General features: G+C 36.7%; 3 protein-coding genes across 3 annotated transcripts; 2 read left to right on the forward strand and 1 right to left on the reverse strand.

Moving 5' to 3' along the window:
- The first annotated feature begins 18,384 nt into the window (after positions 1–18,384).
- K441DRAFT_695697 (uncharacterized protein) lies at positions 18,385–20,134 on the forward strand. Its single transcript, XM_067652832.1, has 2 exons — positions 18,385–18,411; positions 18,473–20,134. Coding segments are annotated over exons 1-2 (1,209 nt in total). The 5' UTR covers positions 18,385–18,410; the 3' UTR covers positions 19,681–20,134.
- Positions 19,834–20,736, forward strand: K441DRAFT_676650 (uncharacterized protein; the record flags this gene model as incomplete). Its single annotated transcript, XM_067650980.1, has 3 exons — positions 19,834–20,134; positions 20,261–20,411; positions 20,688–20,736. 3 exons carry the CDS (start codon positions 19,834–19,836, stop codon positions 20,734–20,736), a joined length of 501 nt encoding a protein of 166 aa, XP_067505264.1.
- Positions 20,737–20,814: 78 nt separating this feature from the next.
- Positions 20,815–21,385, reverse strand: K441DRAFT_716901 (uncharacterized protein). The gene has a single exon (XM_067653984.1). The coding sequence runs from the start codon at positions 21,334–21,336 to the stop codon at positions 21,013–21,015; it is 324 nt and encodes a 107-aa protein (XP_067505265.1). The 5' UTR covers positions 21,337–21,385; the 3' UTR covers positions 20,815–21,012.
- Between the last annotated feature and the right edge of the window lie 917 nt (positions 21,386–22,302).

Consider the following 22,302-nt stretch of genomic DNA (forward strand, 5'->3'; position numbering starts at 1 on the left):
TAATAGGAAAATGNAAACTAAGTATATAATNAGAATAATAANAGGATATAAGGGTCGCNGNAGACTTNNTAGGGAGATNCNNGACNAACGNATNGCTNCCTTATTATTAGNANANATATACNAGGAATGNAAAAACTCCTTATCTAAAAAGGAATAATTATAAATGGCCTTATATATAATATAAGGCTCTATAACTACAGACTACGCCTAGAATAATGCTATTGCTATATATAATAGGGACATACCTAATCTATATGCGCAGTATAGGTGTACTGCGGCCACTGTATAGGCCCCTATAATATAAGATATTACTTAAATTAAGACTAAATAAAATGCGCGAACTGCTACTAAAGTATATATAAGGCGTAGGAGAGAGAAGACTGCATTAAATACAGGAGACGGAAGGTAAGGGCTTAACAGCTACGGGAATAACTATACGCTAGGTTATATAAATAGAAATAACAGGTAATAAGCTAGGGGGATATAGGCGCCTTCCTAGCGTTTCCTACCTTTAATACTAGAGGGCTAGGCTAGCTATCCCAAGCCTTAACGGGCTAAAAGTAACGCCGCGTGATATTACCAGACTAATTAGGGATATAAGGGTCATAGGGGACACAAGGGAGAGAACGCCCCGTAGGAAGACCCCTATAGACAGTAACAGTAGGCTTAAGACTAAGACAATTAAGAATTAGACTTAATGCGGCAAATATAACATTTGTAGCCAACCTATAAAGGGTATATAGCCGACTAGTAAGAACAGGGGAAGAACTAGTAATAATAACAGATTTAAATATAGAAGCGCTAATAGGAATATAAGATATGGGAATAGAAAGCTCTATATAAAATAAGTAGTAACTAGGGTATAGACACAAGAGACAGAAGCTCTAAATATTTTAGAGAAAGTAGAAATAGAAGAAGCGAGGAATAAAGGAGAGTTAAAGGACCCTTATCGGGGGTCTACTACCTATCTATTATATAGTATAACTACGGTAATATAAACCACCGCCTTATAAGGCCCCTACTAGACAGTCTAGACCTAGAGAAATACTATATCCTTACTATATAAGAACCGTATTACAATACCTTTACACAATTAATATACTGCCCCTAAGGATTCTAGCTCCTATACAAACCAAAAGTAGCTATATGCGTATACTTTATAATTAGCAAGGCTATTAGCCTGTCCTTATAGTTATCGTAGGTAATTAACCTAGATATTATAGTTATAATAATCCAAATATATAGGGGACTGGTATAAATTATTAATGTATATAACCCTAGGGTCGAAGGGGTCCTATAAATAAAGAATATTATATTAGTAATAAGCTTACTAGAAACTGAAGGTATAGAGTTTATTCTACTAGGAGACATAAACCTCTACCACCCGCGGTAGGGGGGTATCCATATTGCTATAGATTAATAGTTAGAGTGCCTACTAAGAGCTATAGATATCTGGGGCCTTAAGCTAGCTACCCCCCTAGGAGTAATTATATGGCAATAAGGCACCGTTAGAAGTACAATTGACCTTATATTTATAGACGAAGGCCTATACCAGAGACTTAAAAGGTACAACCCTAAAGAAGAATGGGCACTTACCCTAGACTATATCCCTATCTAGATATAGCTAGACCTAGATACTAAAGCGTAACTAAATAGAAAAAGATACGTAATAAGGAAGCTTAAGATAAATAGTTTCCTTAATATAGTTAAATAACAACTCTAAGACTTAGAAGAAATCCACCTAATACTAAATAAGCAAGGCTTATTAGCTACCCCTAAGGAAATTAACCGAAGACTAGAAAGGATCTAGGTAGCGATTAAAAATAGGCTAAAAGAGTACTGCCTGATCTTAAAACCGGGCCCCTACGCGCGACATATATAGTCTATATAATGCGCAGTTCTAGTTACCAGCTAATAATAAGTAAGAAGGAAATATATAAGTAGCTATAACCCTAAAAACGAGAGATAATATAAAGACATAAGAAACCAGCTAAAGAATACCCTAAAAAAAGAAGTAAGGAATAACTGGAGACGGTTTATAAACGAGTATACTTCTAACCTAAGCCTCCCCTATAATAAGGGCCTTTAGGCTATAGCGAAATAGGTAAAGAAAAAGGCAGGGCGCCTAGTAGAAGACCTATACCTACCACCCCTATAAAGAGTAGGAGAATTATAGGCTATAAACAACAATAATAAGAAGGCAAAGATCCTTATAGAAAGGTTCTTCCCCTAACTAGCTCTAGTAGACCTTAGTAATATTACGGGCGAAATACCGGTGACTTGCCTGCGGGTTAACAGCGACATAATAATAAAGGAAATGGCTAGAACTATTAGCCGCCTTTTAAATAATATAGTACTAGAACTAGATAGGATTCTAAATAAGGCCCTAAAAACCTATGGGCTACTTATAGTACCTTGGCTTACAGATATAGCTAGAGCATACTTTGCTATAGGCTACTACCCATAACTTAGAAGATCTATAATAACGGTTGTCCTATAAAAAGAAGGCAAAGTAGATTACTTAATCCCAGGAAGCTACCGCCCTATTACCTTAGAAAACACCCTTAGTAAGATCTTAGAAAGGGTAATAGCGGAACATATAGCAGATACGGTAGAGGAACACGCCCTACTACTACAAAGCTAAATAGGGGCAAGAAAGAACCGCCTAACACTATTAGCACTTACGCTACTCGCTACCACCATTAAATCTACATAGGCGATGCGAAAGGACTTTATAGTATTAATGCTTAGCCTAGATATTAGTAGTGCCTATAACAATATACCCCATAAGCGTCTCCTATATATCCTTAGGGTAAAGGGCTTTCCAGAATAGATTATATAATTTATTTAAGGGTTTACAGGCCAGAAAGAAATATTACTAGTCTTTAGCGGATACTAGAGCCCCCCTATTACAGTTATAATAGGAATACTATAAAGATTACCCCTCTTGCCTATACTCTTCCTTTTCTTTATAAGCAACCTACTTAACTTCTTTAAGGAAGGGGCGACCTAGGGGATAGGCTTTGTTAATAATATAAACCTAATTATATACGGGCTAACAGCCACAAAGAATTGCAGAACACTAGAGAAAGCTTATAACACTTATATAGAATAGGCAAAACGTTATAGAGTCTAATTTTTACTAGAGAAATACCAGCTAATCTATTTTATAAGAAAACGCAACCAATCTATAGATCTCTAGCATATAATTCGCATTTAAGGCTTTAGGGGTTAACCAGTTTAGGGCCTAAGGGTATTAGGAGTATAGGTAGATAGTAAGCTTTAGTAGAGCGTATATGCGGCATAAGCGGCCTATAAAGGCTAAGTATAGTTTATTGCTTTATCCAGGATTGTTAATTTTATATAGGGTCTATACTTCTAGAGGTCACGCCTACTATATATAGCAGTCGTCCGGCCAACCATAACATATAGATCCAGTATTTAGGCCATTAGAGAAACTAAAAAGGGCCCCCCTAAATTACTCCTTAAACTACTTTAAAAGGTCTAAACAGCCTGCCTTTAAAGTATTATAGGCGGGTATAAGCGAACGGCTATAGCACTGCTTAAGAAGGAATCTAATATTCCCCCCCTATAGTTATATATTAAAGCCGCTATAATATAAAGGACGTAAAATAAACATAACTCTAATGTTATAAAGTATATTAAGATACGCCTAAGTAAACTATAGAGGGATTTTAGGGTGCCCTATAGGAGAACAAACTAATAACCCCAAAGTAGGGAAGAGATATTAAAGAAACAGGTAAAGAAAGCAGAAGAAGAATAGTGCTGCTTTAGGGCCTAGGCCTATATAGAGGAGAAAGGGAGACGTATAAGAGGTTAGTAAAGACAATAGTAAGATAGAGAAAGGAGCTAAAGTAGAATATATAAGAACGCCGGGAAACCATCTACCGTAATGTAATACTGGTTAGACTAACGCTAGAGAGGTAAATAGGAGTTAAAGGTATAGAGGCTAACTTAAGCAAGACGAACCTAAGCTATAGTATGGTTAACGCTATGGGGGGTAAATACCTAAGGGCTCCGAGAAGGCCTAATAAAGGCAGAAAATATAATAGCAACACTCTTAAGAATAGGAATAATAGGACTAAAAGATTGGCTTTACTGGGTAGGTGTCCTAGTAGGTAGCCTAAGATGCGAATATAGCTAGCTAAGATAGACACTAAAACACGTAATACTGCTATACCCCCTACGCACTAATTAAGAAATAATGCTCTTAGTAGCTAGCATAGAGAACTATAATACACTACTCTTAATATAAAAAGGCCTTAAGGCGGTTACCCAGTGGCTTATTAGTTAAAATATGCTAAACTAGTTCCAGGTTATAAGGGAAATGGTAATAAAAGGCAAGGGGGCAAGTAGTAGGTGCCCCCTAGTAACTCTATAGTAGTAGAGTAATAGTTTGTAATACTAGCGCGTCCGTAGGCTTATTACGGCAGCAGTAGTTCCTAAGGAGGTTAAACAGTAAGGTAGTAGAGCACTATAGGCGACTTATAGGCGCTAAGTAGGCAAGTCCCAAAAGGCGGGGAGATGGATTACGGGGTTTTCTCATTTTTCTTAAATAGAGTTTTCTCCCCACATGTAAATAAGGAGTAGTCCGCGTGGGCCTAATAGGGATCCGAATCGGACGTTAAGCAATGAATTATTATTATTATATTAGGTCTTATAATATAGGTCATATAAAAAAGTAAGCTAATTATCCTCTAATAAATATAGGTGTTTTAATTTAAAGCTTCCTCTAGGTTTAGTAGGAGCTTATTAGTACTTATAGGTATACTAACTAAGCGTATATTAGTTAAATAAAAGTTATTAGCAATTTTCTTAATATAGGAGTCTTAATAGAGCTATAGCTTCTTCTAACTCCTATCTCTTAAGACTTAAATTCCTAGAAACTAGAATAGTTTACCTAAGTCCTTTATCTTATATCTCTTTATAAGCGCATTCTTAAAGCTTAGAAGCTTTAACTAGTTCCCCTTAGTACTTATAGTATAGATATCGTCTATATAGAAAAATATAATTAGTTGATTGCTATAGTAGAGATATAGCTCTCCACTAATAGGCTTTAACCCTAATTTGGTTAGTTCCTAACTTAAGTTATTATACTAAAGATATAGCAATTATTAAAGTCTGTAGAGAGCTCTATATAAAAGTAAACATTTACCCTTAATAGTAAATCCATTAGGACACTTAATATAGACTATTTTATTAATTAAGCTATTTGTAAACGCGTTAATAATATCGCCCTGCTAAATATCCAAATTAAATGCTGTAATAACTACTATAAGAGCCCTAAAGACCTTAGCTGCCAAAGTCGCCATATAGGTGTCCTTATAGATTAATTCTTATAGATTGCCTCTTATATAGAGTTATGCTTTAAACTTCGTTAGATATCCATTAGTATTTATTTTATAGGTAAATCTTTAGGTTATAGGCACCGTTTTAACTAATAGAGTCTTATCTATAACCTTAAATTTTCTATAACCGTCTAGGTCTATATATTCCTTTATAGTAGTAGTAAGGAACTCTTTCCTATACTAGTGTTTTATAAGCTCCTTCCAGTTCTTAAGCAGAGGTAGTAGCTTATTATAATAGATTTTCCTATAATATTTTAGGCTTATGTGGAAGGCTACCTAAAGTACTTTAAAGCTGTTTACCTTCTTAAGGTAAGTTAAATAAGCTATATACTATTTAGGTAGCCTCTTTAATTACTTACCCTTTATAATATTATCTTCCTTAACGGCTACGCCGTCTTTATCCTATAAGTTATCCTCTATAGGTATATATTCGTAATATAGTCGTTAACGGGTAGAGGGAGCGAAGGAGCTTAAGGATTCTTTAGTAGGAATTAATTAAGGTTCTAGCGTCTTATTTAGGGTAGATAGAAAATCGTCCTTTAAGGTTTATAAGCTTGCTATATTATTGTAACGGAATCCCCCAAGAGGTACATATCCGATAAGATGGTAGGAGGTTTTATCTATATCCCATCTATGTTCTAGAAGACATAGTTAGACAGGTTAAAGGCGAAAGGTTTTACTAGCGTCTTAGAAGGAATATATAGGAAGCTAGTTCCCCTCTAGAGAAGAACTAGTAATTAGTCTCTAAATAGAAGTGGTTAGAAGCATTTGTCCTTTAATATATAAAAACTCATTCTACCTTTTATTTACCTTTGACTTACCTTTTACTTACTGGTAATACTGTTAATTATATAATCATACGTTCCGGTTAGGCTAGCCTCTTATAATTCTAATCGCTCTTAATCCTTTACGGAAGGAACGTATGGCTATTAATTAACGATAACGGGCTATACCTCCTTACCCCTTAAAATAACGCCCCCACTACAAAAGGCTTAGAGAGTCTTCCCAGAGGAGCGCATTCCCTCTTCCTATAAAGAAGCTATAGCTAGTCCGTCCAACCTTGCGAGACCCTTAGAAACGATTACCGCTAGGGAGTTATTAAAGCGGTCGCTACGCGAGACCCTATAAAAAACAAAAGAGTTAGAGATATAATTAAGATAAGTATATTAGGATTACTAAGAATAATTATAAAAATAGTTGGGAGAAGTATAAACACCCTAGACATGAAGCGGACTTAAAGGGGTAACGCCACACTATACTGTAATATTAGAAAAACCTAAATTCCGTATAAAGGAACCTAATAAGTACTATAGTAATAGTCTCCGGAACTATAATCGTTTTATCCGTTAATATAAAACTAAGTTTCGGCTAGATCTAAAACGTTACTCTAATAAGTATAATTAGATACTGATTACTTCTACCTTTCTATATAGCACTGTTAAGAGTTTATAGATACGCTATAAGAAGAAACTTACTATACCCCTTAAATTTAGCGAACTTAGGACCTGGTTGGTTAATTAGGTCTAAGACCCTACTAATTAAGGGATAGACTATAACTAGCGATACCACAACGCTAAATAGTGGGATAGTTAGACTGTAGTCCAGTTTATAAACTACTTAGAAGAACTAGAAGATAATATACCCTACTTAGATCTATAGGATAACGCTATATAACTTTACTAGTTACTCGCTAAGCTATAACCTAAGATTCAACAGGCCATATAAGAAAAGGGCGAAATTCCTACCTTTTAAGAAAAGCTTATCTCTAAAGCTACTTAGATTAAAAATGCTAAAAGAGACCATCTAGGTAAGTAAAAGGAACGAGACGCTAATAATAAAGAGCGTAGGACTAGACCTAGCTTTAATAACAGGGGTAGATATTACGGACGCTTTAAGTACAATGTTACGACTACTTGGAGAGGAGTCGGGAGAAGCTAGTTGGTTAATACAAGCACGGTCCAGGATGGAACCCGTGGAACCATATGACAAGGAATGGTAAGCAGAGTCACGTAATATAATCTGTATAATCTATATAATCTATAAGATCTATCGCAGAGCGAATAGAGCAGACAAAGCAGACAGAGTAACCACTTTCTTAGGAGTACGGTTATGTATTTAAGGACCCTCAGTCCCTACCTAGATAGTTCCTTCCTTATAGTAATTCTTAGAATATAATTAGAGTTAATCTATTAGGCAACCACTCCACCAGTTATTATTACGCTGTTAATTTTTATACTTACATTTCCTACACACCTAGCCTAATAATAAGCCTATCGTAGTTCTTGCTACAAGGTTCCGTTATATAATCACTACCTAGTTATAGTATTAATATAAGAAGTTAAACAATATGCCACCAAAAGCAGCCACCATAATGCTATTAACGGCAGCAACTACTTCAAGGATAGGAGGTGATACCAATATAGTAGATACTGACTTACAGCAACCTATAACGGTCGGACAGCTATAGGAAATAGTTAACCAGCTAATGGATAATAATATAGTGTTGGAAGAAAGACTTAATGGGATAAAAGCAGCAAAGATTGAGCTACCATTAATTAAGAGATTTATAGGAGAGAGGTTAAAGCTTAAAGGATTCCTTACGCAGATATACTTTAAGGTCTTATAAGAGGGAGTAAAGTTACCTATACCCGTGGATTGGATAGCCTACGCAGGACTATTCTTATTAGGAAAAGCACTTAAGTAGTTTAAACCTTACTTTATAGAGATACAGGTAAACGGAATAACAACCACTAACTAAGACGTACAATTTATATTCTTAAATTAGGAAGAATTTGTAGAATAACTTACACAGATATTTAGAGACCTAGAAGAAATAACTACAGCGGAAAAAAAACTCTAGAACCTCGTGTAACGAACTTCAGCAATTAAGTATATAATATAGTTCTAGACACTAGTAATATAAGTAGAGTGGAATAATAGGGCGCTTATAGCATAATACAAACAGGGACTTAAGGCTAAAGTCTAGGACGTAATTATCCTAATGGAAGATACGGATACCCTAAAGGAACTAATAAATTAGGTAATTAAGATTAACAATTAGATCTACTAAAGGGAACAGGCTAAGAGAGGCCAGGATAGAGTTCTATAGTTGTATAAGGCGCAAAGTACACAACAATAAAAGCTAAGTTAGAAATTATGGTACGGCGCAGAGCTAATAGACCTAAGTAGTACTAAAAAAGCCTATAAGAGATAGAGCAAACTAGGGAAACCTAAAGGATAAGGATTAAGTAATTAAAGGTCTAAGGAGCAGAGGCCGAATTAGGGATCTTAACAGCAAAAGACATTTAGGCGGACTCCATAACAAGAAAAATAGTTTAAAGAAGGAGCTTATATAAATTATGGAAAACAGGGTTATTATATTAAAGATTATAGAAGTGGGCAGAGTCACTATATAGTAAAAGGTATAAGACTAGCAGACGATATACACGTATAAAGGGATAATAATATACTATAAGGAACAAAAGAATGTTTAATTAGAAGTTTTACGTTTTATTATAATAACGCATGCCAAATTTATAAGGACGCTAAGTATGGCGTAAGCTATTAGCTATAAGAGCTAGCACCTATAGGATATAGAGGAACTAACGAACTAGTTCACAGATCGGACATTAAGGACGATAAATTCGACCTAGGCGAAATATTCCGTAACAATAAGGCAATAAGGGCCGCTTACTAGGAGCAAGCAGACCTCAGAGATGTTATACTAGAGGCAGAGGATAATTCTACTATAGAATAGGGAATATTAGTAGGGATCGAAACCCCACTAAACATGATGTCTATCGCTTTGCGAGACGCAAGAGAAGTAGGATAGCAAACCACTTCGGCACTTAATAAAGGCAAAAGGCCAAAGGCTTAAGATTCTTATAGCAAGATAAGAGATAACCAAGATTCTTAAAACGAGATAAGGTAAGCTTAAGGACCTATAACAGACGATAACCGATAAAGTAGAGCAGTAGCTTAGTTCAAAAATATATAAATGAGCTCAGGACAGAAGTTCCTACAGGCATAAGATTCTCAAGACAAGATAAGTGAGATTCAAGACTCTTAAGACGAGATGAGAACACTAAGTAAGCCTAGTTAAACTAAGGCTAAAGCTAAGCTTAAGTTAGAAGCAAGCTTAGGATTAAAGAGCCTAAGGGATTAAGAATTCGGGGTATAAATTAGAACACCCACAGACAAGAGGCAAAGAGCTTCTTTATAGATTAGAGAATCTACGGCATAAACAGTAATCAGATTAGGAGACGAATATATAGACTTAGAGGATTTACTAGTTAAACAAAGTGTTTAAACTAAAGATTAAAAAGTTAATACCAGGATTAAGAAGTAAGACGACTTTAAGAATTAGAGCGTAAGGCACAAACCAAAAGAAACTATAGAAGAATTTAGATAAAGAATTATCGCGTAGCAAGAACAAAAACTAGATAAAAGATCTAGTATATTGGGACGTATAAAGGACAGAGCACTAGTATAAAGAATTACTAATAGGCCAAGAGTAGGCACACTAAGAGTTAAGTAGCTTACTAAACTGGAATAAGAAGAGGATCTAGGGATTTCTACTAGGTTCGAGGAACAATATATTAAAGGCTATCACGACGCAGCAATAAGGAGATATTTCCTTACGGATAGACCATATATACTCCAGTAGCTGTACTAAAAGTAGTATAAGCAAAGGCATAATAATAAGTAGGAAGATTTCTATATATGGTTAGATAAAAAAGTTATCTAGGACTACCTAATTATAAAAAAGGCTATAACGCATATTAAAGGAGCCTTAATTATAACGTTAAAGGATTTAAAGAAACGTTTAGAGGACTAGAGAAGCGAGAGACGCATCTTAATACCTATAAATAAAGTTATAACGTTCAGATTAGTATAATAAAGGTTTAAACTTAGGGATAAGGACGAGCTAAGAGTTAACCTAAAGTACCTAGCACACTATATATTATTATAAATTGCGTATATAGATAATATATACAAAATATATAAGAATCCAAAAGAAAAGAATTGGAAATACTTTATAAGGATATACTGGATAACGGACAAGCAATAGTACAAAAATGCTAAATATATATATAGATGGCATCCAATAGAAATCCAAGAGGAAGGAAGTTTAGTACTTTAACTAAGAAGATTCCTTATAGAAGAATGCTTAGACGGATAATAGTGGTGGGAATACCTAGAAAATACATGTTTATGGCATATTAAAGATAAAAAGCAAACTAGGTATTAGCTAAAAAACAAGCCAAGTGCACTAGGATTAAGCAGCCAATAGTTAAGAAAAGTAGAGGCCTATAGGACCAGAGGGAGCTAGTAGTAGAGCCTTAGACCCTCAAAGGAATTTAAGGACAACACCTAAATTTACGGATTAATTAGTAAGATTAGTAGTTTAAAGCGCTAATAGATAGTAGAGCAACGCGAAACCACATCTTACTAGTAGCAGTTAAGAAAATAGGACTACCTTATAAATAAAAAAAGCAACCTTACCTATTAGTTACGATTTTAGGAGATCTAATAACCTATAGAGGAGGGATTATTAATCTTAAAATAGGACCTATTTAGATAACTATTAAAGGAAGATAAATCAAGATGTCTTTTAATATCCTACTATTAGGACAGGATAAGGCAGTATTAGGCATGCCTTAGTTACAGGAATACAATTTAAGGATCGACTGGATTATAGGTTAGGTCGATATTAGAGATACTTAACGCCGTAAGATACAACAACAAGCCAAGTTAGTATAGTACTAAGTAGGAGCAACCTACGAAGAAACAGAAAAAGGACTAAGTTATATACCAAAGAAATACTATAAGTACGGTAAGAAACTATAGTCACCGGAAAGTAAAAAGCTATTAGAATATATAGTATAGGACTATAAAATAGAGTTAGAACTAGGAATAAGTCCAAAGTTCTTTCTAATCTATAAGCTTACTAAAGAAGAGGGTAGAGCGTTAAAAGAGTTTGTCTAAGAAAATCTATAAAAGGGATATATTAGACCATCGCAGTTATTAATAGGTTATTTAGTACTATTCGTACCAAAGAAGAATAGTAAACTAAGACTGTGTATTAACTACAGATAGTTAAATAGCATTACCAGAAAGGATAGGTATCCTTTACCCTTAATTAGCGAAATCTAAGACAGGATAGGCAATACGTAAATCTTTATAAAGATAGATCTAAGATAGGCGTACTATTAGATTAGGATTAAGGAAGGCGACGAATAGAAAGCAGCCTTTAGGTTAAAGGAAGGACTATATAAACCATTAGTTATGCAATTCGGGCTTATAAACGCACCAGCAACGTTCTAAAAGCGTATTAACAATATATTAGGAGAATACTTAGATGAATTCGTTATAGTATATCTTAATAATATTATTATCTACTTAATGACTAAGGAAGAACACGGGGAATACGTTAAATAGGTCTTAAAGAGACTATAAAAAGAACAGATGCCAGTAGCAATTAAAAAATGCGAGTTCTTCACCAGGAAGACCAATTTCATTAGATTTATTATTAAACTAGGCTAACTTAGTATAGATCCAAAGAAGATTAAGGCTATAGTAAATTAGTAGAAACTAGAGAACGTTATATAGTTAAAATCGTTCTTAGGGTTTTGCAATTACTATAGAAGGTTTATAACGCAGTAGTTAAAGAATATTAAGCCACTTACGAGGTTAATAAAGAAAGAAGAACTATAGGCATAGGGAGAGAAGCAAAGAGAACTCTTTAAAAAAGTTAAAGAGTTGTTTACCTAGGAGCCAGTTCTTAAGATCTATTAACTAGGACTAGAGACAGTTATAGAGACGGATATATTAGACTATGCACTAGGGGCGTGCTTTATATAAAGGTATTAAGATAGATGGCACCTAGTGGCATACTATAGTCGGAAGATAACACCACCGGAGTTAAACTATAACATCTATAATAAAGAGTTATTAGGTATAGTTACAGTATTAAAGAAATAGAGAGCATTCTTACAAGGCATAGAGAAACTATTTATAGTTAAGACGGATTATAAGAACCTAATAGGATTCCTAATAATAAAGGAACTTAACTAAAGACAGGTTAGATGGGCAGAGATGCTTACGGAATACTATTTTAAAATTTAGTATACCAAAGGTACAGATAATACGCAGGCAGATACTTTAAGCCGTAAAGCTAAACTATAAAATGAGGAGAAGCTATTAGGGGCTTTATTACAAAAAGATATAGACAGATTAATTAGGTACAATTATCTAAAAATTATAGCAACTTAAGAAGATAACGAACTAGAGAAAGTCTATAAAATACTAAAAAGCTTTTAGGCATAAAGAATTCTAGAAGCATAGCTAGAAGATCTATAGACGGATATATATAAAAATTAAGAAGCAAAGTATATCCTAAAAAGCATAGCAGAGTAGTTCGTGGAAGACTTCTATAAGGAACTAACTTAAGGACACAATAAAGCTACGGGCTTAGTGTTAAGACTCTAGGAGGAGTATATTATTAACGGAATCTAGAGGATAGCTAGAAAAATTATAAAGGAATATCTAGATTACTAAAGGAATAAACTAACAAGGCATAAGCCGTATAGAGGGCTATAACCTATTAAAACACCAGAAAGACCATGGGAGGTCATATTATAGGACTTTATTATTAAGTTACCAAAATTAAGAGATCCTATTACCAAACAAGATTATAACGCGATCTTAGTAATAATAGACAAGCTTATAAAGTGGGGATACTTTATAGCATGCATAGAAGAAATCTCAGCAGAGAATATCGCTAGAATCTACGTTAAAGAAGTGTTTATAAGATATAGAGCACTAAGTAAAATCATATTAGATAGAGATCTAAGATTTATAGCAGCATTTTAGGAAGTATTCTTAGCAGAGTAAGGAGTTCAAGTAGTAACTTCCACCATATACTATCCGCAGACAGACGGTTAAACGGAAAAATTAAATTAGACGCTAGAGCAATATCTAAGGCATTATATTAATCATATATAGAACAATTAGGTATCACTATTACTAATTACACAGTTTATATATAATGCAATACCTTAAGAAGGAATAGGCATATTACCATTTAAGGCAAATTACGGATATAAGCTAAGAATATCGTTATTACTATAGCAAGCAAAGAAAACAAGTAGTATAGCTAAAGAAAGAATAAAGACATTAATAAATCTTTATATAGACCTTATGGAATTAGTAAAGAAAGTATAAGAGAGAATAAAAAAGTACTATAATGCTAAGAGATCTAAGGGACTAGATCTTAAGGAGGGAGATAAAGTATAGCTACTATATAAAAATTTTAAGAGTTAATAACTAAGCAAGAAATTAGACCATGTTAAACTAGGACCTTTTAAAATTATATAAAGGATTTCACCGGTCACGTTTAAGTTAAACCTACTAGCCAAAATAAAGATCTACCCTATATAGCATATCGCAATACTAAAGCCAGTATATAGGAATATTAAGCCACCAGCCTATAAAGCAGACACGTATAGAGGATAAAAAGAAGACAAATGGCAAGTATTAAAGATCGTTAATTATAAGGACATTAATAACGAAATATAGTACAAGGTTAAGTAAATAGGCTATACTAAGACTACCTAGGAACCACTAGAGAATTTAAAGAACACTATAGGAAAGGTATAGGAGTATCGGAAGAGATTAGGTTAGGTAGTATTAATAAAAAAGGATCGCTAAAGAACAAGTCACCTAAGGGGGACCTAAGAAGAGCAGTTGCCGAGCTACTTAGATCTATTTCCTTCTCTATTAGAGGAAAGTCCGTTCTTTTATCGCCTAGTTCCTGCAAGCCTTATTCTATAAGTTTCTACTCCTTAAAGCGGACCTTCTTATAAACGCGTTAAAGACGCTAAACTTTCGCAAAGGCAGACTACTAAGCCTTAAGGGCACGAGCAGATTCTTTGGATTAATAATAGGCTTCCGCTAGCGCTATAGCAAGATCATCCTTAAGTTTTTCTGCCTTAGATTAAATATAAAACCCTAAGATAAATTAATTAAGAAACCAGACGACTATTAAAAATAATAGGTCGCGTATATTTAACATCAGAAATAGAGCAAACGTTACAGGATAACTAAATATTCGCTTTAGTGCACTTTAAATAAAAGAAAGGTTGCCGGGATAAAGGACTTGCCAACGCAACGTAAACTAGCCCCTCTTTTACACAACAAGAACACGGAGATGGTATTATCTCACTAAGAGATAATATTATAGCAACGGTACGAGACTAACGGGCTGTAGAGGAAGAAGAAGGTGCTTTAGGTATTATAAGTAATAATATTAACCAAATTAATTAAACGGACATTACACCTCTAGTAAACGACCTAGAGATACTAGGTATCTTTAAGGACAAAAATGGAGAGGAGGGAGATAGTGTTATAGACGCTTTAAGTATAATGTTATAACTACTTAGAGAGAAGTTAGGAGAAGCTAGTTAGTTAATACAAGCACGGTCTAGGATAAAACCCGTGGAACCATATAACGAGGAATGGTAAGCAAAGTTACGTAATATAATCTGTATAATCTATATAATCTATAAAATCTATTATAGAGCAAACAGAGCAGACAGAGTAGATAGAGCAACCACTTTCTTAGGAGTACGGTTGTGTATTTAAGGACCCTTAGTCCCTACCTAGATAGTTTCTTCTTTGTAGTAATTCTCAGAATACAATTAGAGTTAATCTATTAGGCAACCACTCCACCAGTTATTATTACGCTGTTGACTTTTATACTTGCATTTCCTACACACCTAGCCCAATAACGAGCCCATCGTAGTTCTTGCTACAAGGTTCCGTTACAGTAGATTCCGACCTAACTACCTTATAAAAGGACAATGTAAGCAGGCCTCGTAGCCCTAGAGCAACGCTAGTTAACCCTAAAATAATAATAGGCAGAGACCTAATCCGTAGGAAGGGAACTAGGAGATACGCACCTATTATAACTGCGGTAAGAAGGGCCATATAAGCCGCTTCTGCCGGTAAAAGAAGTAAGAGTCGGCCTAATTAGGAAAAGAGATAGCCTAGTAAATCTTTACTCCCTTATACTAGGCTAGCTAGAGAAGGAGGAAGTAAACTACCGTATAGTTATTCCTGTCTCTATTTAAGTTAATAATAAATAGGTAACGCGAGACTACCTTATGGACAGTAATGTAAGTATAGGGTTTATTTCCTAATTACTAGTAAAAGAATTAGATTTGGACCTTAGCGGCTTATAGGTGCGCACTATTTAAAGTATTAAAGGCTATCGGATTCTATACTACGGGGAATAGACATTTCCCGTTACTAGCTAGGACCGTAACGGTCTATAGAACACGTAGGAGATACACTTCTACGCCGCAGAAATTAAGGGGTATAACCTTGTTCTGGGATACCTATAGCTTCGCTAAGTTAATCTAGATATTAATTAGCCTTTAGCCTTGTATTAACACCAGAAGTCTTAATTACGTATTATAGTTAAGGATTAAGAGACTTTCCTAAGCTATGTGTAAGAAGAAGGGTAGGCATATACCATATATGCCACTCTTAACCCCAAGAATAAAGACATAGGGTATTTATTTTCAGATATCCGGCTATATACAGTTAAGAAACTAGAGATTTTGTAAAAATATACGGACCTAGAAGAGGTTTCTAATAAAGAGGCTATATAGACCTTACCTAACCCTATATTGGTTAAGCATGAGATAGATATAGGGGATAAGCAACCTCCTTTTAGACCACTATATAACTTATTAGAAAACGAACTGGCCGTATTACGTTAGTATATAGTGGATAATCTTTAGAAAGAATAGATTTGGCCCTCTATAAGCCCGGTAGGGGCACCAATTATATTTATACTAAAGAAGGATAGAACCCTTTACCTCTATATTAACTACCGGGCGCTTAATAGGATTACTATAAAGAATCGCTACCTGCTACCCTTAATAGGGGAGCTTATTAATAGGCTGTTGGGCGCAAAGATATTTATAAAACTGGATCTAAAAGATATATACTATTAAATCCGGATTAAAGCCAGCGATAAATAGAAAACGGTGTTTTAAATATAGTATGGCTACTTTAAGTACCTAGTGATGCTATTTAGGCTTACTAATGCATCGGCGACATTTTAGGCCTATATTAATAAGGTATTGTTAGGCCTATTAGATATAATATATGTGGTCTATTTTAATAATATTATAGTCTATTTTAATAACTACGAAGCATATACGCACTACGTGCGAATAGTACTTAAAAAACTAAGGGAATATAAGCTCTACATAAACCTAAAAAAATACTTATTCTATATTACTAGCATTAATTTTCTAGGCTTTATTATTAGCGTTAACGGAGTATTAATAGAGAAAAGCCGGGTAGATGCTATTAGGGAATAGCTATACCCTATAACGTTTAGAGAAGTATAGGTTTTTTTAGGCACGGCGAACTTCTACTAAAGGTTTATTGTTTACTATTTATAAGTAATACTCCTAATTACTAATCTACTAAAAGGATTTAAGAATAGCAAGAAGTTAGGACCCTTTATATTTAGGGAAGCTGCTAAGTAGGTAATAGACCAGTTAAAGGATTTATTTACGTTAGCGCCTATCCTAATATACTTCTGCTAGAAGCTACGTATATACCTTAAAACGGATATATCTGGCTTTGCCCTAGGGGCAATTATATCTTAATTAAAAGACGGAAAATAATATCCTGTGGCGTTTTAGTTAAGGAAAATAACCCCTATAGAGTAGTGTTATATAATATATAACTAGGAGCTACTCACAATAATCGCAGTAATAAAGCACTAGCGATATTATTATATGGGAAGTAATTATCCTATTAAAGTCCTTATAGACCATAACAACCTAAAATACTTTATAACTATAAAGGTGCTAAGCGGTTAACAAGCGAGATAGGTAGAGGCACTATTATAGTATAACTTTAAAATTATATACTGCCCAGGAAAGATAAATCCTATTAATAGGTTATTAAGACGTCCGGATTATAAGATAGGGAGAATCTAGAACAGTATAGGGGAAATAATCCCTATATTGCAAAATTTGCTTAAAAAGGAAGAAGACTCTTTCCCTAGAACTATAGAATTTTATAATAGGGTAGAGGTCCTAGCAATATAGCTACAAAGCAATATAATTATAGAGCTGTAGGATATAGTTATAGACTAGGTTATAGACTAAGCAGACATTATAAAGTTAGCGTACCCTAGAATTAGCAAGAATTCTATAGGATATGCTAGAGGTATCGCGGCACCTTTAACTCAATGGCGTATTAGCTATAAGTTTTTAGATCTAAGGGGGATAGGCGAGATACCTATTTATAGCGTGGCATACTATATAACAGTAGGAGAATCTACTAGCACTAATAGTTCAAAACGTCTTATACTATGCCTTAAGTCCATAATAGCGGTAGGTAAAATGGAAGTAAGTAATTTATACAAAACCTTTCTAGATCTTCTTCTTTAAGCTTAATAAAAAAACGCCTTCGCCTTTAGGGAGAGGTAGAAAAATATAGTAAAGACTAACTTAGCCGGAGTTACTAAGAAGCTATAGTAGCAAGACTAAAAGGGTTTATTGCGCTTTAAGGGTGCTATATATATCCTAAAGAACCAAGCGATTTAAGATAAAATTCTAAAGGTCTTCTATAACAACCCTCTTAGGGGTTACTACGGTGCTAACAGAACCCTTAAGGCTATTTAAAGGAAATACTTTTAGGACGGAATATCTAAAGAGGTTAAGGACTATATATTAAGGTATAAGGCCGTCGAAATCGGACTCTGCACCTGTACGTAGTGACGGCTACGAACCTGGTCTTCGAAGTTCAGATCCAGAGCCAACGCAGAGACGTCGCACAGCGTGCGGACAGGACCTGTGGTGGTTGTAGGCGTTAAGGGCGGTAGTGAAAAATTTTCAGATAGTGAGATTTGGCGTATGCATAAACACATGGAATCCTTGGCGCCCGAATCTCCGAAAAAACACGCCAAAAAACCAGAGATTTCAACGCCTGCCATTATTCAGATTTAAAAGTTCGTGAAGCTTTTTTTTTATATGAGAACCTATTTTGTATACTAATTCTTGGTGTTTTAGTGTCACCTCGCACTCGCGCCGGTATTCTAGCCTCTGGTACAAGGAAAGGGGGTAGATCCTCTACCTCGAAGTCTACCACGAAGTCTACCACGGGGTCTACCGCGAAGTCTACCGCGAAGTCTACCGCGAAGCCTGCCACGAAGCCTGCCGCGAAGCCTGCTGCGAAGCCTGCTACGAAGCCTACTGCGAAGCCGACCGCGAAGCCTACCGCAAGTTCTTCCAAGTCTGCAATAAAGCCTCCTACAAAGTCCGCTGTAAAGCCTACTTTAAGGCTAGTGCTTAAGCCCCCAAAGCAGAGGTCTACACAAGTTCAGTTTAAGCAGCAAGGCGATACAGATAATGGAGAAGTAGAGGAGTCAGAGGAGGAGATTCAAGAGGAGCCACACGGATATTCAGAGGAGGATCAGGAGATAATAGATCTTAAAGATAATAACCCCCTGCCAGAAGCAGCTACTTTTCCAGAGCCAGTAATTAGTAGAGGCAGTAAAAAGAGGCCAGCCAAGAATCAACGCAAGACTACCGTTCGCCAGGAGCCTCCTACTTCCGAATTGGATAAGGGCAGTGAGCCGGCCTCTATACCAGATAATCCTCTACAGGTTATTCTAAAGGTCTGCGTCAATAACCGGCTGGTTCATACAAAAACTCTGCGCTCAATACCGCTCCCTCAGTTCAACCTTTCAGACGTAGAGCTTGCTCTTTACGCCGAGGTAGATCGCGTCCTAGATAATAAGGACTATACTATTAACAAACGCGTTGCTATTCTTAAAACACTTGGTGGGCGCGGATCTAGGTATACTCAGCATCTTAATACTTTTAGCGAGGAGGAAGCTGCCGACCTTAAAGCTATATATCACCAATACGCGTTGCGGTTCCGGCGTGAAATTCTACAGGGTATCTTTAAGCTATGGATACAATGTAGCACCTATCAGGCAAAGAAAAAAGCGGCATTGTCAAATAAGGATATACCTAGTGAGGATACACTACCTGCAGATACAACGCCCTCGAAGCGTAAAACTCGTACAAGCAGACTAGAGGATCAGAATACTATACGTATGGAATCCTTACAGCGTGCAGGCGACTACCAAAAGGAGCTTTATAACCGGTGGCAGTGTACTTCTAAGCAGTGCAACAATCGCAAAGGTGTCTGCTTTATAGACCCGTATAATAACCAACACTATAGAGTCGGCGTCGGTAAACATGAGGCCTAGTCAATTACTATAACCCGTGGCGAGGCAACACAACACAGTCCTCCTCCTAAGGTCTATGCAATTCTTAGATCTAACGGCCCTGTTACAAGAGCTTCTCGACTATCAAATAAGGCTACTGCCGCACAAGAAACAAAGAGCGCAATACAGCAAATAATGGATATGCAAAAGATGCAGTTTGAAATAACTGCCCAGCAGATGATAATAGACAGTATAAGCTCTATGCAGAAGAGTCAAGAGGCTCGTGAGCAGCGACGGGACCAAAAGCTACAGTCACAGATACCTGCATACCAGTATCAACCAGGTCCTTACATACAGCACCCTCCTTTATACGCACCACCGAGTATTCCGCCCCCCCAACCTTCTCCTCAGCCTCCCGCCCAGCCTCCTGCGTACTCTCAGCAGCCTCAACAGCAGCTGCCACGTCCTATATATACACCATCTGCCCCACCTACAGGTACGCAGCCTTCAGTAAGCACTCTACCGCCGCAGCAGGTCGCGGGTTCGAGCCCTATTATTCAACCACACTCACTTGAAGAGGACGAGGCAGATGTTGTATAAAGGTTCTTTGATTAGAAGATAGGGTTCATACGAGATCCGCGGCGGAAGTTAAAGTGGCAGCGGGCAAAGGATATTACTGAGGAACAGGACTGGAAGATCAAGGATCTTAAGCAGATGGAGAACGGCTCATCAAGGCTATATCAACTTGCTATTCAGCTGGGTATAAGTAATAGGTTAGCGCAAGGATTTAGGGAAGAGTTGTCTACTTTTAAGCCTATATATCGTAAACAGCAAGCTGCTGCTGCTCTATTAGGAGGGCTTGCTCAAGGATAAACAGTTATTACTACTGTAATATAGGGTGTCTTTGTCACTATAGGTGGCGCCTACAGTAACAGAGATACCTTATATTATTACAATATCAGATTTAGATTTAGAGTACCTATATAGTTATACCGGCAGCACCTCCCCTACCCCCCCTCCTACTTCTCCTATAACTCTTTCATCAGCAGGCCCTTCTACCCCCGTAATATCAAGTTCACCCCTCTCAAAGGCGGCTAGCTGTTCACGCACCCAATCTAACTCCTCACGTTCCATATAGAGGCCATTTACTGCGTGACAAAAATGCGCCCTCGCGAATTAATCACACCTACTCTGTGCAATTGCCGCTCGTAGAAAGTCACCAAAGGTTAGGTAGGCTAACCGTATAAAATGATAGTAACGTTTTATCCAGGCCTTAAGGACAGAAAAGGTTAACTCAATAGGATTAAAGTCGGGCGAATACGGCGGTAAGAAGCGTATTAAGTAACCTACTCCCTCAATAATCTCAATAACCTGTCAATCAACGTGTACAGAGTTGTTGTCAAGTATAATAACCAGTGTACAATGGCCATACTTCTCTGTCAGCGCCGGTAATAAGTTATTAAATAGCCAATAAAGGAACTCCTCCCTCTTAAAGTATCCTTCTCGAACACCTATACAAGGCAGGTAACCGTCAAGGCCCATTGCGGCTAAGATACTCCATATAGGCCCTCTTCGTACGTCGGCCTCGTATCGAATTTCTTCACCAATTGGGCCCCATCCTCGGTGGCGCCAGCCAGTCTTCTCATTAAAAATAGACTCATCCAGAAACACTAAGTTATCTGCAGTAAATCGACGCATATCCTGTCGCCAGCCTTCACAGAGTGTCTCACTACGCGTGCAAGATATACGGTATACGACCTGTCTACTCCATCCTTGTTTTTATAACATTCGTGATACCGTTAACTGATTTACAAGGACTCCTCGCTCAAAGGCAAGCCAATGCACAATCTCTGCTTGTTGTCTCCAGCCCTCATATAGTAGCCACTCTAATACAGCATTTATGTCCGCCGCCAGCAGCTTAGGGGGTCGCCCAAGAAGTAAATACGAAGGCTTCACAACACTCCCATATCTGCCTATATTGTTCTGTATGTTGTATACTGTCTAAGGGCATACTCTGCATTCCTCAGCAATAATACTCAGCCGCCAGCCAAGAAGAGAGTATCGAACTATTCGTGCTCGGACTGAAGGAGAGAGGCCGCGTTGAGAGCGTGGGACGCGTGTAGGAACCCGATCCATTGCTAAAAGAACACCAAAAGTTAGTATATAAACTCTATTTTGTATATAAACTTAAGCCTCACGTGTATATTAGGTGTATAATCTGAATAATGGCAGGTGCTGAAATCTCTGGTTTTTTGGCGTGTTTTTTCGGAGATTCGGGCGCCAAGGATTCCATGTGTTTATGCATACGCCAAATCTTAAAAACCACTACTGTTGGTTCTCTACAGTACAACGACTACTACATTCTCTTATCCAGGGCACCTATACGATCCAACATGGATACATAGTATTCGATATCACCCCCCGTCCCCCAGTAGAAAGCATTAACGACCTTATATTAACGAATAAGTAAACGTAAACGAATAAACGAACGAGCAAATATACAGCCCCTCCTAACCCCTAGGGCGATCGCCTGCGGAGCATGCGGTCACTCGCCGTACTGCTATAATACTACTAAAAGCGGCAGCTGGATAACCCCGTACGGTTTTCCTTATCTCCTCTTAACGGAGTGGTGCCCTTAGAGAGGGCCTAGTGACTAGGGCCTAG

This window comes from Cenococcum geophilum, assembly GCF_001692895.1.
Source record: "Cenococcum geophilum 1.58 unplaced genomic scaffold K441scaffold_16, whole genome shotgun sequence".
Lineage (NCBI taxonomy): Eukaryota > Fungi > Ascomycota > Dothideomycetes > Gloniales > Gloniaceae > Cenococcum > Cenococcum geophilum.

Bases quoted from the DNA above. Each gene is read 5' to 3' on its own strand.
- K441DRAFT_716901 (XM_067653984.1), bottom strand. From the start codon at position 21,336: ATGCGTCGATTTACTGCAGATAACTTAGTGTTTCTGGATGAGTCTATT.